This window comes from Eschrichtius robustus, chromosome 21 (assembly GCF_028021215.1).
Source record: "Eschrichtius robustus isolate mEscRob2 chromosome 21, mEscRob2.pri, whole genome shotgun sequence".
Classification (NCBI taxonomy): Eukaryota; Metazoa; Chordata; class Mammalia; order Artiodactyla; family Eschrichtiidae; genus Eschrichtius; species Eschrichtius robustus.
In genome coordinates, this window is record NC_090844.1 from 24,568,708 (window position 1) to 24,581,547 (window position 12,840).

The 12,840-nt window shown below is 35.8% G+C and overlaps 1 protein-coding gene across 1 annotated transcript in view; it reads right to left on the minus strand.

Moving 5' to 3' along the window:
* Positions 1–4,464: 4,464 nt before the first annotated feature.
* PURG (purine rich element binding protein G) overlaps positions 4,465–12,840 on the minus strand; it is a 34,805-nt gene continuing 26,429 nt past the window's right edge. The window contains exon 3 of the mRNA XM_068532025.1: positions 4,465–5,349. Coding sequence (XP_068388126.1) covers positions 5,245–5,349 — 105 coding nt within the window. The 3' untranslated portion in view covers positions 4,465–5,244. The remainder of the gene's footprint in view (positions 5,350–12,840) is intronic.

A 12,840-nucleotide genomic window follows, 5' to 3' on the forward strand; every position in this document is an offset into this window, starting at 1 on the left:
GAGGATCAGAATGTCCTTCTTGCGCTGGCTGTTTCTTAAGTAACTTTAATTCAAAATGATCGATATGCCAAAGTGGTACATTTTGAGGTGACATATTCAGCTCTCCTTCATCATCACTATCAATGACCCACTGGGGGAGTTCGCCTCCCTGTTCCCACAGCTCTGGTCTCCAAATAGGGCACGTTCTTGCCAAGGAACATAGCCAGGATCCATTGAATTACAATGTAACTAACAAGTTACAGCTGCTGTCCTGGCACTGTGGATTCCTTATGCCAAAGAACCAGCAGGTTAGAAGAGGAGTCACCACGTGGGCAGGGATCATTGACGCTGACCAGAAGAAGGAGATAGTGCTGCTTTAAACAAGGGGCCATGGCGGGAGGAATGTGTATGGAACCCACACGGTCCACTCAGGCCCCCCCGTTTCTGCTCACGAACCTGGGCAGCAACCACAGCCTGAGAAAGGTATGCTGCTGCGTTTGATCTCAGGGCCACAGCTGGAACTCATCCCCTTCCTCTTCCATCATCCATTCTAAATTACCACTCGCCCCAGCCCTCGCCTTGGCAGGAATCAGTGGCTTACCTGGTAGTAAGATTCAAACCTTCATTCCCAAGGGGTCTGATCTCTTGGTAGTCATGCCTTTCTGGGGTGACTGCTCTGATGAGCTGGTGTGATTATTTCCGTTTCCTTGGCAGGTTTGTATCACGGAGCCCATCATAACATGACGCTATTCATTAATATTACTCATTTCCTTCCTATCTGATTTTATACTTGTCAAGGAACATAGTTACTAGGTTTTATAAGTAGATTTTCCTGCTAGAAAGAGAATTGCCAACTGGTCGACACAGGTATTCTAATCTGTCTAGCATTTAAGTCCTTCCTTTAAAAAAATCATTTTTAAAATTATAAAAATAATATATGATTATCATGAAATAATTTAAAAAGCATAGAAGCAAAAATTGAAGTCCACTTCTTTTTTTTTTTAAATCTATTTATTTATTTATTTTTGGTTGCATGGGGTCTTCGTTGCTGTGCGCAGGCTTTCTCTAGTTGCGGCGAGCGGGGGCTACTCTTGGTTGTAGTGCGCGGGCTTCTCGTTGCGGTGGTTTCTCTTGTTGCGGAGCACGGGCTCTAGGCACGTGCGCTTCAGTAGTTGTGGCACGTGGGCTCAGTAGTTGTGGCTCACAGGCTCTAGAGCGCAGGCTCAGTAGTTGTGGCTCACGGGCCCAGCTGCTCCGCGGCATGTGGGATCTTCCCGGACCAGGGCTCGAACCCGTGTCCCCTGCATTGGCAGGCGGATCCTTAACCACTGTGCCACCAGCGGAGCCCCTGAAGTCCAGGGGCTTATGCAGTTTCCTTTTAATCCTACTCCATAGGACAACACTATTTTTTGTTGTAAATTAATTGTTTTCTCCATTGGATATCTGACACTCAAGGTGTTATTTTAATGACCTTGTTTAGAAGGAATCTCTTGTGTATTTACCCAGAATGAACTAACAAAACTGAGTTTTTAAACACACAAAACTGAGGGTCAACTCTTTCATTCAGAGTCCTTTTTAATCTTCACAAGCCAATCTTTTAGTAAGTCTTTTAGGATGGCAAGCATTATGCCTTGCAAAAAGGGTAAACTTCAGTTACCACTCAGAATGAGAGATCATTTGGGGAGAATATGTATAGTGCTGTGCTTACTGCATTTCAAAGTTTATTCAGTCTTATGAACTATGACTCATTTGTTTTGGTGTTAAATTACTTTTTGCTTATTTTCTAGAAGTCTTTTCATTTCCCCAAGGATAAAGTGGGGTGTAAGAAAAGTGATTTTCTTCTTCAGTGTGAACTCAGCATGCACCTACTTCAATAGTTTTAAAAAGAATGGGTGAAGACAAGTCTGAAATAATTTAGGTTATAGATTGGCTTTTTAAAAAAAAGAAGGTCAAGGGAATTCCCTGGTGGTCCAGTGGTTAGGACTCACACTCTCACTGCCGAGGGCCGGAGTTCGATCCCTGGTTGGGGAACTAAAAATCCCACAAACCTCGTGGTGTGGCCAAAAAGAAATAAAAAGAAAAGAAAAAAGAAGATTAATATTACTATCATTGGCCATTTTCAAACTCAAAGCAATTCCTGATGAGAAAAACTAGTTCCCTAAGATGAGTAAGGTTAGGCTGTTAGCGTACATGAAATTTAGCTCAAAAGATGTTCTTCAACGGAAAACATCTGGATCTTTATTAAAGTGTTTTCATTCAAGAATTTACAAATGACACGAGCTTAAGATCTCCGAGGGAAATTATTGTTTAAGGAACAGAAAAAGCAACTTACCAAAATAAGGTTGATAAAACTGTAAAGGCAAATATAATTTCGTACCTTTAAAAAAACCTCAATGATGGTTTCACTCAATGAGGGAGGGACTACATTATTCTCACAAACAGCCAAACTTACAAAGTGTAGTCATTGTATTACTTTTCAGTTATAAAGGGCAAATGAGTTTTTGAAAATAATTTCATACTAAAAAGGCTGATAAAAAATTTGTGAGAACAATTTTTTAGGTGGGACAAACTGTGATGAACTGTGATTTATAACTATGGTTGACCATGGGGATAAAAATTAGAGATCTTTCCATGTAGATTAAAAAGTAGACTTTCTTCCAAAAGAAATTTATTTATTCTCTTATCCTTTCATAAAATTAGAATTAATTTTCTTTTGATTACCAGGCAAAATATTACCACAGAAATAAAGATACCCTAAGACTTTCTTTGACCTTTCTCTCTCTTTTTTATTGAAGAAAACCTGGAATTATTTTATAGTACATTTACTAATTGCCAGTTTTCATGAGCTGGAATCCTGTAAAGGTAGTTACAAAAATATACAGTAGAAATGTCTTTGGGGGGACTTCACTGGTGGTCCAGTGGTAAAGAATCCGCCTTCCAATGCAGGGGACACAGGTTGATCCCTGGTGGGGGAACTAAGATCCCACATACGTGCGGCAACTAAGCCCACACACCACAACTACTGAGCTCGCACGCCTCAACAAGAGAGCCCGCAGTGTTGCAAACTACAGAGCCCATGCACCCTGGAGCCTGCGCGTCGCAACTAAGGAGAGAAAACCCGCACGACACAACTAGAGAGAAGCCCGCGTGTCACAACGAAAAATCCCGCATGCCTCAACGAAGATCCTGCGTGCTGCAACTAAGACCCGACGCAGCGAAAAGAATTGAAAGTAAATAAATAAAATAAATATTTAAAAATAAAGAATCCGCCTTCCAATGCAGTGGACGCAGGTTTGATCCCTGGTTGGGGAACTAAGATCCCACATGCTGCGGGGCAACTAAGCCTGCACGCTCTAGAGCTCGCGCGACACAACGAAAGATCCCGCATGCCTCAACTAAGACCCAAGGCAGCCAAATAAATAAATATTAAAAAAAAAAGAAGAAGAAGAAAGAAATGTCTTTGGGGAGAGGTTGTGATTTAGTAAATACTGCATTTGTTCAAGATAGTCATGGAGATGCAAACGCAGTGTTCATATGGGCTCTGTTCTCTAAACTTAATTTTCTGATATTAGAAGTTAGACATGATTTAATAACTATTTGAGGCAAAATTACTGTAGCTTACATTTTTTATGTAATAAAGAACCACAGTAGTATTGGAATGTCATTTCACTCATGGACCCACTCGAGTAGGTGAGTAGGTTTGATCATTTTCTATTTGAGACCCATGATTGTTGCTTGAGGAGCTTTACAGATTTATCTTGATCTTTTCTTTTAAAATTTAAGATTACCCATGGGTTAGGAAGAATACCAAGGTCAGCATGCAAATTCACACACTGCCTTAATATTGAGTTTATCTCTGGTTTAGGAGAAATAGTCCTCTGTCCTCATGAAGATACAGGAGCAACTTCATTTGTCCTAATGCTGTGATTCTTAGTACAAATGCTAAAATCAAAAATCAGTGAACCCCCTGCATGGGCTTATCTATTACGCCATTCTGGCATGTGATATCAGCTTGTCCCGGAAAGTTCCAATTTGATTTTTTTGTCCTTATTTTCATACACCTGGAGAGGAACTTTTAATATAAGCATTTAGGAATGGCTTTTTCAATGTCTTTGTGTTTCAGTAAAGGTTTTGAAGGCCTACTTGCTTCCATGTAAACGTTATTTCATGGACCAGATGATATCAAGCTGATGATAAAACTTTATTAATAAAGTATTAAAATAGACACTCAGGATGTTTGTGCTCTTCTCAACTTACTTATTTCCAGGTTTGATAGGTCTAGTTTTTATAGATCTGATCTGAACTTGATTTTAGAAGCCAGGCCAACTGGATTTCAATTCCTAAAGATACCATAAATTTTGGGCACAAATAACAAAATAAACACTACAAAAGGTCTACTTTTGGTTGATATGAGGGCCCAGCAGAACTAATCTGCTTTCTGAAAAATAATCGAGAATACAAACTAATCACACATATAAACCAGTTTATTAGATTGTCAGTGATACTTTGAGACAAATTCAAGTTATTTCATTGTACTTTATATAAACAGAGGAAGGGAGGAAAGTTTTAAACGTGAAGCTTTGTTCAGCATGTGTGCAGTTAGCGTCCGCAAAAGCACCATTGGATATGGAAGAATTAGCACCACAGAATTTTAGGACCTAACTGTTAACATGCATCACTGAAAAATCTGGGACATGAAAACTGAAGTAGTACATGGTATGGTCTATTATAAACAATACAAGGCAATTGATGACTTGTTTTCATACAGTACAATACAATCACCAATCAATGAGAACCTTTTAAGTACAATACAGGACAAAAAACACTTTGTACCCTGTTAACACTAAAGCAGTTACAGATTTAAAAACATGTTTCGTGTAAGAGGCGGTGGGTTGAAATGATCCCTCCTCCTCAGTTTTTAAATTCAGAGTTATATAGTTACATGATCTCTTAAGAAAGTATTTTCAAATCTATGTCCTTCTACCTCAATGCTGACGAATGGTTTTTTGAAAACGGAAAGGCTTGATGAATTAAAACAGAACAAAACAAAACAAAAAAAAAACCTGATCGAGTCAAGAAGTACTCCAGTGTGGTGGAAGATATTCCACATAAGATCGGTTTGAAAATGATGCCAGTGGTGTTGACACTTGTCTTCCCTTCCGCGGAGGAATGTCAAGAACAGAAGCCTTGCATGCACGATGAACTTCGGTTCATTTCTTTCACTGAATGCCTTTATTCTGAAGTGTGACATAAGAGACTTATTCCTTATTCCTCAACTGTTTTTGTAGTGTCATAGGGCTGTTCCTTATGCTGGATTTGACAACAGTGAAAAGGGTGGATATCCCCTCTGGATTTAGGGTAATTTGTGAGCTAAAGAAAAAATATTAATTTAAATTTAGCATATATGAAATTTTAAAGGGAGTTTCACTATTTTCACAGTACAAACCTATAATGAATACCTTTCTGTTTCATTGAAAACCTTTCTGTTAGAAAACATGTAACAAACCCTCAATTTTAAGTCACGTCTAGGCCAATTTTGGCGTATTTGAAGATACTGTATAAGAAATGTGCAATAAGAATAGATATAGGTATATTCAGATCTCAGTGCATTGATGCCAAGGAAAATATATTTTTACTCCCCAAGAGAAGAATATACCTTGAAGCATCTATGCAGACACATGAATCAATCATATATCTGCCCAACTTCTAATTCTGGAATAGTGATAACAGGGTCATTTAGGAAAAAGTACTCAATTACAGTATGGCAGCAATTTTATGTTGTATATATTTAACAGCAAAAACATTTTTGAAAATAGAATCAGTACTATATGGTAAGTTTACAATTCACTATTTCTATACTTGTAACACATGCATTTATTGGTTTTCCCAGTTTTTAAAAATCCCACTAGGACCAACATCTTTCAGAACAACAATCTAACATTAAACAAAAACCTTCTAAGGAAAATAGCTAGCATCACAGAGATTTGAGAAAAGTCTGTTACTCAGCATCACAAAATACTCAATAGATCTACATTTAAGATTGCTCATGCCATGACATTAACACACCTTTGGGTTAATATATCTTACTTAAAAAGGAAAACAAAGAAACAAACCAAAGAACTGACATGGAATTTATCTTTAGTTTCTCCTTGGTAAGAGTAGACTTCTAATAAACTTGACTCCTTTCTGTACCATGTAGTGATGACTACATCTATGAAGCAGCATTTACATTTAGCAAAACATTTACGAGTAATGATAGGAAAATGGCCACTAGAGAGAAAGAATTAAAAATAAGTAAAATTATAGAAAAGTGGTTTTTTTTCTTAAGTAAACTGCCCCCAAACAAACAAACAAAAAAAGCGCAAAGTTTGTTTTGCTTTGAAATATTCTTCTGTTGAAAAACATTTTTGGACACAAGTTAGCCTATCCTTATAAATGTCAGAGAGATGTAAGGTGTAATTTGAGAAAAAAATTTAACTTTTGAAAAAAAATCCTATTTTTTTTTCTGTTGAACCAAATCTGTTGTTTAAATCAAGTACTAATTTTCTGAAGAGGAAACAGGTATACACAGCAGCGCATCCACATTACTGATTTAAATTTGATAATTCTCCAGGCATGGCTGACTTGAGCATAGAAGAAGCAACACTTATTTCTTAATGTTTTAGGGTTACATTAAAAAAAAACCTCAGCTAAAACAAAATTGAGTAATGACAGGCTGGCTTAATAGTTTTGATTGACCTTATCTTTGATCAACATTTCAAAACAAGGTAGTACCAATTAAAAATAAGATTTAAAAAATAAAAGCTGTCTAAAAATTGTTCAGTGAAAAAGCCTTCAAATTTTACAACATTTTAACCTCAAATGATTGTAGACTAACTTAGACTAACAGTTTTGCCATTATCACAAACACTTTTGTTACGCTTGAGTTTTTTTTCTGTATTGTTCATTGGTTGTATTACGTAATACAATTTTCTGTTAAGTTAAAATAGTTTGAATTATTACATTTAATTATAAGAACGTTTAGAAAAACACATAAGTTGGATAAATTTATAAAAGGATAAAGAATATTTTATGGGATTTTAGACAAGTTCTATACAGACAAATAGCTTAGTTCAAGGTAATAAAGTGCCTTCATTTCCAAGTAATTAATTTTTCACTAAAATATTTTAAGGCTTTATAAGAAACTTAAAGTTATCAGAAGTTTGATATGGGGTTATGCTATTAATTAGCATTCTTTCATAGTCCTTATTTCATTTACTCTTTTGATCCATATTAGGTATTTTTAATAATTAGCAGCTTAAAACGATAAAATTTGAATTACAAATTCTGAATTCATTTTGTGAGGAAAAGGAAGATGTATAATTTCTAAATGCTGTGATTTGTACATAAGACACACATATTGCTTGTGAACAATCTAAGTTTATGTCATAATATACAACAGCCAGTGCCCCCCAAAATTCAACAGAATATTTAATCCCATGGCAAACAGGGTCATCATTTCATTCATACATATATTCTGTTGTGTTTACATTTAAAATGATTGTGCAGCCTTGAATGAAAAAGGCCACAGAAAATCTAACATAAATTCTTCAAATACAGGCACAATTAATATTTTTATTGCAATACCTTATGCATAATCTATATTGATGCCAATATCTAATATTAAAGCATTTATATTTATTTTCATTTTGCTTCTAATACCCATGGACGTATCACAGTAAAATACTGGTAACCTAATCGAAGTATATAGAATAGCCATATCATACAGAATTCTATTTCTTCTTGTGATTTCTCTTTGGAGGATATGGGGGTATTTTAAGCACAGCTGTGTCCTTAGTTCTCTTGGCAGCTGCAGATTTTAAGATAAATTATGACTGTATGGACATCAACTACTCAATTGGTTACAACCAATGAAAACAAATTAAAATGTTTGAATATTCTTTTTCAGGAATTTAGTTAATTTTATCAGAAAATTACTAAAGTCAGGCACCAGATTAAATGGCCATGACATCTAAAATGCTTTTCTAATTACCACTGGATTAATTTAAAATGTTCCTTAAATTTAAAGTTTCTTGAGATTAGAATGGAGGAGGAAAGGTAAAACGCATTGCAAAAATTAGTTTATGTTCCATATCATTGGAAAAACAGGAACTACCAGTAGGAAAAAAGTGCTGATCTTAAAATTGGGTTTGGTTTTGAATCTAAAGCCTAGTAAGAGTAATTCCTGGGAATTAAAAAAAATTAAAATGGCATAAACTTTTATAATTGCACATTCCTTTACCAAAGTGCCACAAGTTACCAAAAATTTTTAAAAATGTACATGAGTCTACTTTTCAAAGTCTAAGTATATATAAATTTACCTTTCTTTTTAATAGTATAGTACAAACTTAGCACAAATATAAGCAGGAAGATGAATTATAACTTTCTAAAAACAGTATAGTGTGTTTTAAAAAAATAACTATTAAGAACCTTTGTCATTATGAAGATTCAAATCCAAGTATAGCCAAAGCATTCCCATAAAATCTGAAAATATCATGAGAGATTATCTAGGCAAATTTTAGTAACACCCTGCCCTGCAATGCACAGACATCATATGCTTTTTTTTAAACATAGTTATCCTGTTTTTATCTGATTACATATTATACTCAGTTTCTTCCATTGCTGAAGTGACAATATATGCAACAGCTGAGTTTTGAAGACAGTATTAAACATTAAGGTTTCTAGTCTTAAGTGTTCGTTCCTGTTAAGCACAGCAAAAATGTTTGATGCATGGGTAATTAATTTTCATGCTTCTATCTCTTTATTCTAAATCGAAATGTGAAATGGAAATGTATAGACGTAATATAATAAGGACAAAAGGACATTAGAGACAAAAGCATCAACATATGGAACAAATAATAAGCAGCTGTGGTGGAAGCTCTCCATATTATTAAATTTGGTAAATCAGGGAAAGACACAAACAAACAAACAAACAAAAAAACAAACAGAAGATCCCTTTACCATGTAATAATTATATTAATATATATTTTAAAATAGATGGTACCCACGTTAGGTTAGAATTTTAATAGTTTTGTTGCTTGAATGTGATGAAGTTAAACTAGGGAGGTGTCGCATTCTAAACTGAGACCAAAAAAAATTTTATTATTCAGAGGAGAGAGAGAACGTAGGATCATGATTCTCAATGACAGCTCACCTGTCTTTTTTGTTATGCCACAGGCTAAACAGTGTGGTGTAGTGTCTCATTTAATTAGGGTGAAAAATGCTGGTAAAAACACACAATAACTTATGTTAACATTAGGATTAGTTCATAGTCATGGAATATTAAATGACTAGCAAAAAAGGACCCCTTCTTTTTTCTACAGTTTGAGACTCTCCCTTGGGTGTAAAAATGACCACATAAAAGCATATGAAAGAAATGCCCAATTCTATAAATTCTTTACCTTCTGAGGATATAGAACGGGATATAAAAATTGGTATCCTAGTCCTCTGAGAGAAGTAACAAACTTTAAAAACAAGTAAAATCAGAAAGGATCAGGCATGATAAATCGCTGATGACAACTCCCCCAAACCCAACATATAATAGGTTAGTCACAGAAAGGACAGATATCCTTCCTATATAATTTAAAGAGCCTTCTTGTAGTTTTCGAATATGAGAATATAATCTCTTATTGGTAAGTAATAGTCTTGGATAGTGGTAGCATTTAACAATAACTAGAGAAATACTTCAAATAACACTGAAATGTATAATATTCTTAATAGAAACTACAGACGTGTAGAAACTCCACATTATATATGATATTCCAACTATATATTAGCTCATGTAATACCCAAAATAATATGATTCCACAATCTTTCTTGCTACAACACACAGATTTTTTTTCTTGATTTTGCAAAAGCTAGGCAGTTGTATTTACCTAATTGAGCTTTTCCCTGGTAGCACTGCTATAGTGATGACGTAAGTATTGAATATACTGATGAGGACCGTTCCTATCATATAATTAATCTTGCTTTCTATTATTCAGCTCTTTTATAGCACTTTTCATTCCCAAATGCCTCACAATCGGTTATAACAGTGACTTCTCATTGTATCGCTATGAGGAAGGTAAAGTTAATAAATTGCTTGAGCAGTGGTAGAACTACACAGATATATCTTCTCCAATCCAAAGGCAGTTGTCCTATTCTATTTATCTATACCATACACTCTCTGAGGCCGAAGACTGGATCTTGTCTGCTGTACATCTAGACCTAGCCGACTATCTAGCTCATGCTGTATGCAAAATAAATATTTGTTGACTTAATGAAAGAGAAATGAGATTGAGAAAACAGAACAAAGAACTTCAACTCCACCGCCCAACTGAAAAGCTGTGCTTGTCCACTCTTGCGTCTTCTCTATTACAGGAAGGTAGGTAGCATTATGCACGATGGCAAAGCCCATATTGTACATGCCCTCCAGAGTATCGATGACGCGGCTGTTACTACAACTACTCCTAACACTTTGAATGATTCACCTTGCCTTTTGTCAAATATTTAAATGAGAAGTTGTACTTTTATGTACAATAGACTATCCTTAAGCTAATTCAGGCACAAAGAACCAAGGAAATAATCCTCCCAGCTGCAATCATTATCATGACTATGGAGAATATCAGAAGGGAGTGGAAAGACAGTTACACAGATAGGGCGAAAGGAACTGGGGACTAGTGTTCTTCAATGTTTTGGAAATAAGCGCAGGAAAGTTAAGATCCTTGAGAAGGTAGAGATTTTAGTGAACTAGGTGAATGGTGAGATTAAACTAGATATCAAAGTCTTTTCCAGCTCTAAAATTCTATGTTGTGCTAACTGGTTCCTCCTCTGATATGATGGGAATCTGTAAGGTAATCAAAATATATTTTATTTTTAAGAAAAAAGAATAACCTTGTAAAGTTTAATATTCTGGAACACTTGAACAACTGTGAGTATTAAAAGTTTTCTTTAAACCATCATTAGGCCTCCTTTTGCAGCAACACCATGTAAAGCCTTTTAAATCCTAAATAAATCTACTTAACTTATGTCAATATAGGGTGGATATTACAATATGTTATGTCGTCAGCACGATTAGCAGCTAAGAGCTTGCTCCTACTCCCACTACTTTACCTGAACTTGTCCTCTAAAGAATAGGTCTTGGGCTTCCCTGGTGGCGCAGTGGTTGAGAGTCTGCCTGCCAATGCTGGGGACACGGGTTCGAGCCCTGGTCCAGGAAGATCCCACATGCCGCGGAGCAACTGGGCCCGTGAGCCACAATTACTGAGCCTGCGCGTCTGGAGCCTGTGCTCCGCAACAAGAGAGGCCGCGATAGTGAGAGGCCCGCGCACCGCGATGAAGAGTGGTCCCCACTTGCCGCAACTAGAGAAAGCCCTCGCACAGAAACGAAGACCCAACACAGCCATAAATAAATAAATAAACCCAAAAGTTAAAAAAAAAAAAGAATAGGTCTTACCAGTTAAGTACAACTCATGCCCTCATTCCCACTTTCAAAGAGAGAAAGGTGAAAGAAATGATTTCTTGTAAAAATTAGAGTTATGGTTTTAAATCACATCAGTAAAAAACACTAAATGGTAACGATATCAAGTTTGAATCTCTAAACTGCTGTACATGTTAATAAAAACAGCACTATTGATTAGAACATTTTGACTGAGAAGCAAAAACATTATTCATTCCAAAATTAGGAAGGAAAAATCTAATTTTTATTAGCCAGAAGCATAAATACACAGGTGGAGGAAAGATGATTTACTATCAGCTTTCATTTCTGCTAAGTTGGACTTTTCAAAACTCTTCAAGCTGCGTGTACTCACTGGGAACTCAGACTTATAATTCTTTATTTCACAACCTAAGACCTCTTTACCCTTTGAACATTAAACTCACGTCATTACACATACTCAAATGATAACCAGGGCCATATCCTCACGTTTCCACATGGCAACAAACATTATTGGCAGTTAATTAACATTAATTACTACAACCAAAAGGATGATGAACTGCTTAGAGAATTCATGCATACTGCTTGAAAGTAGTTAATCGTCTTCATAGTTTAGAACATATATCCTTGAAGCTGAGTATGATAGCACTTCAAATCCTCCTTATGGGTTAAATTACACTGACGAGATTCTCTTGGTAATTTAAATGTAACTGTCTTTTCGTGAGAAGTAAGACTTAGGCCAAATTCTACATTAAAGTAGGTCATGTTAAAGGGGAGTTTCATTTCAGTATTTTTGGAATAATCAGAATGAAATATGAATGTGGTACAATAATTTAGGAACCATAAGGAGAAAAATAGTTATCAGAGAGGAGAAGGAAAGTATGTGTATTTAGTGGCAGGCAGAAAGGTAAAAGAAATGAGAAAATAAGTAGATGAGAGGGATTCAGAGAATGGGAATACTCTGAAATGTTATTAATATTCTCTCAATAATCTGGCAAAATATTTCCTTTGAGTGTCTGTTTCCATAGAACTGATACAGCATTGTAGTACCATATGGTTACTCTTTCTCTTGCTGAATAGTTGTATAAACATTGAAAATGACTTACTACCTTCCCATAAAGTTAAGAGAAGCCCTGTTGGGTATGCTCTTGGTATGTGCCTCAGTGTTCTTGGATCTCTTTGTGGTTCTGCAGCTCCTCCTTTTAGAATCTTAAAGGTGGACATGGTATGGATTGGGATGGACTAGCCAAAGGCCAGCTCAAGCCTCTCCTTTATTTAGTTACGTCAAAACTCAGACCCCTCTTTGGTAAGAATAGGATTCTCTTGAAAAAGACAACAGCAGATAGTAAAACTTCCTCCTTTCGATCTATTGGTACACAATTTACTAAGGCTCACTAGAATAACAATAT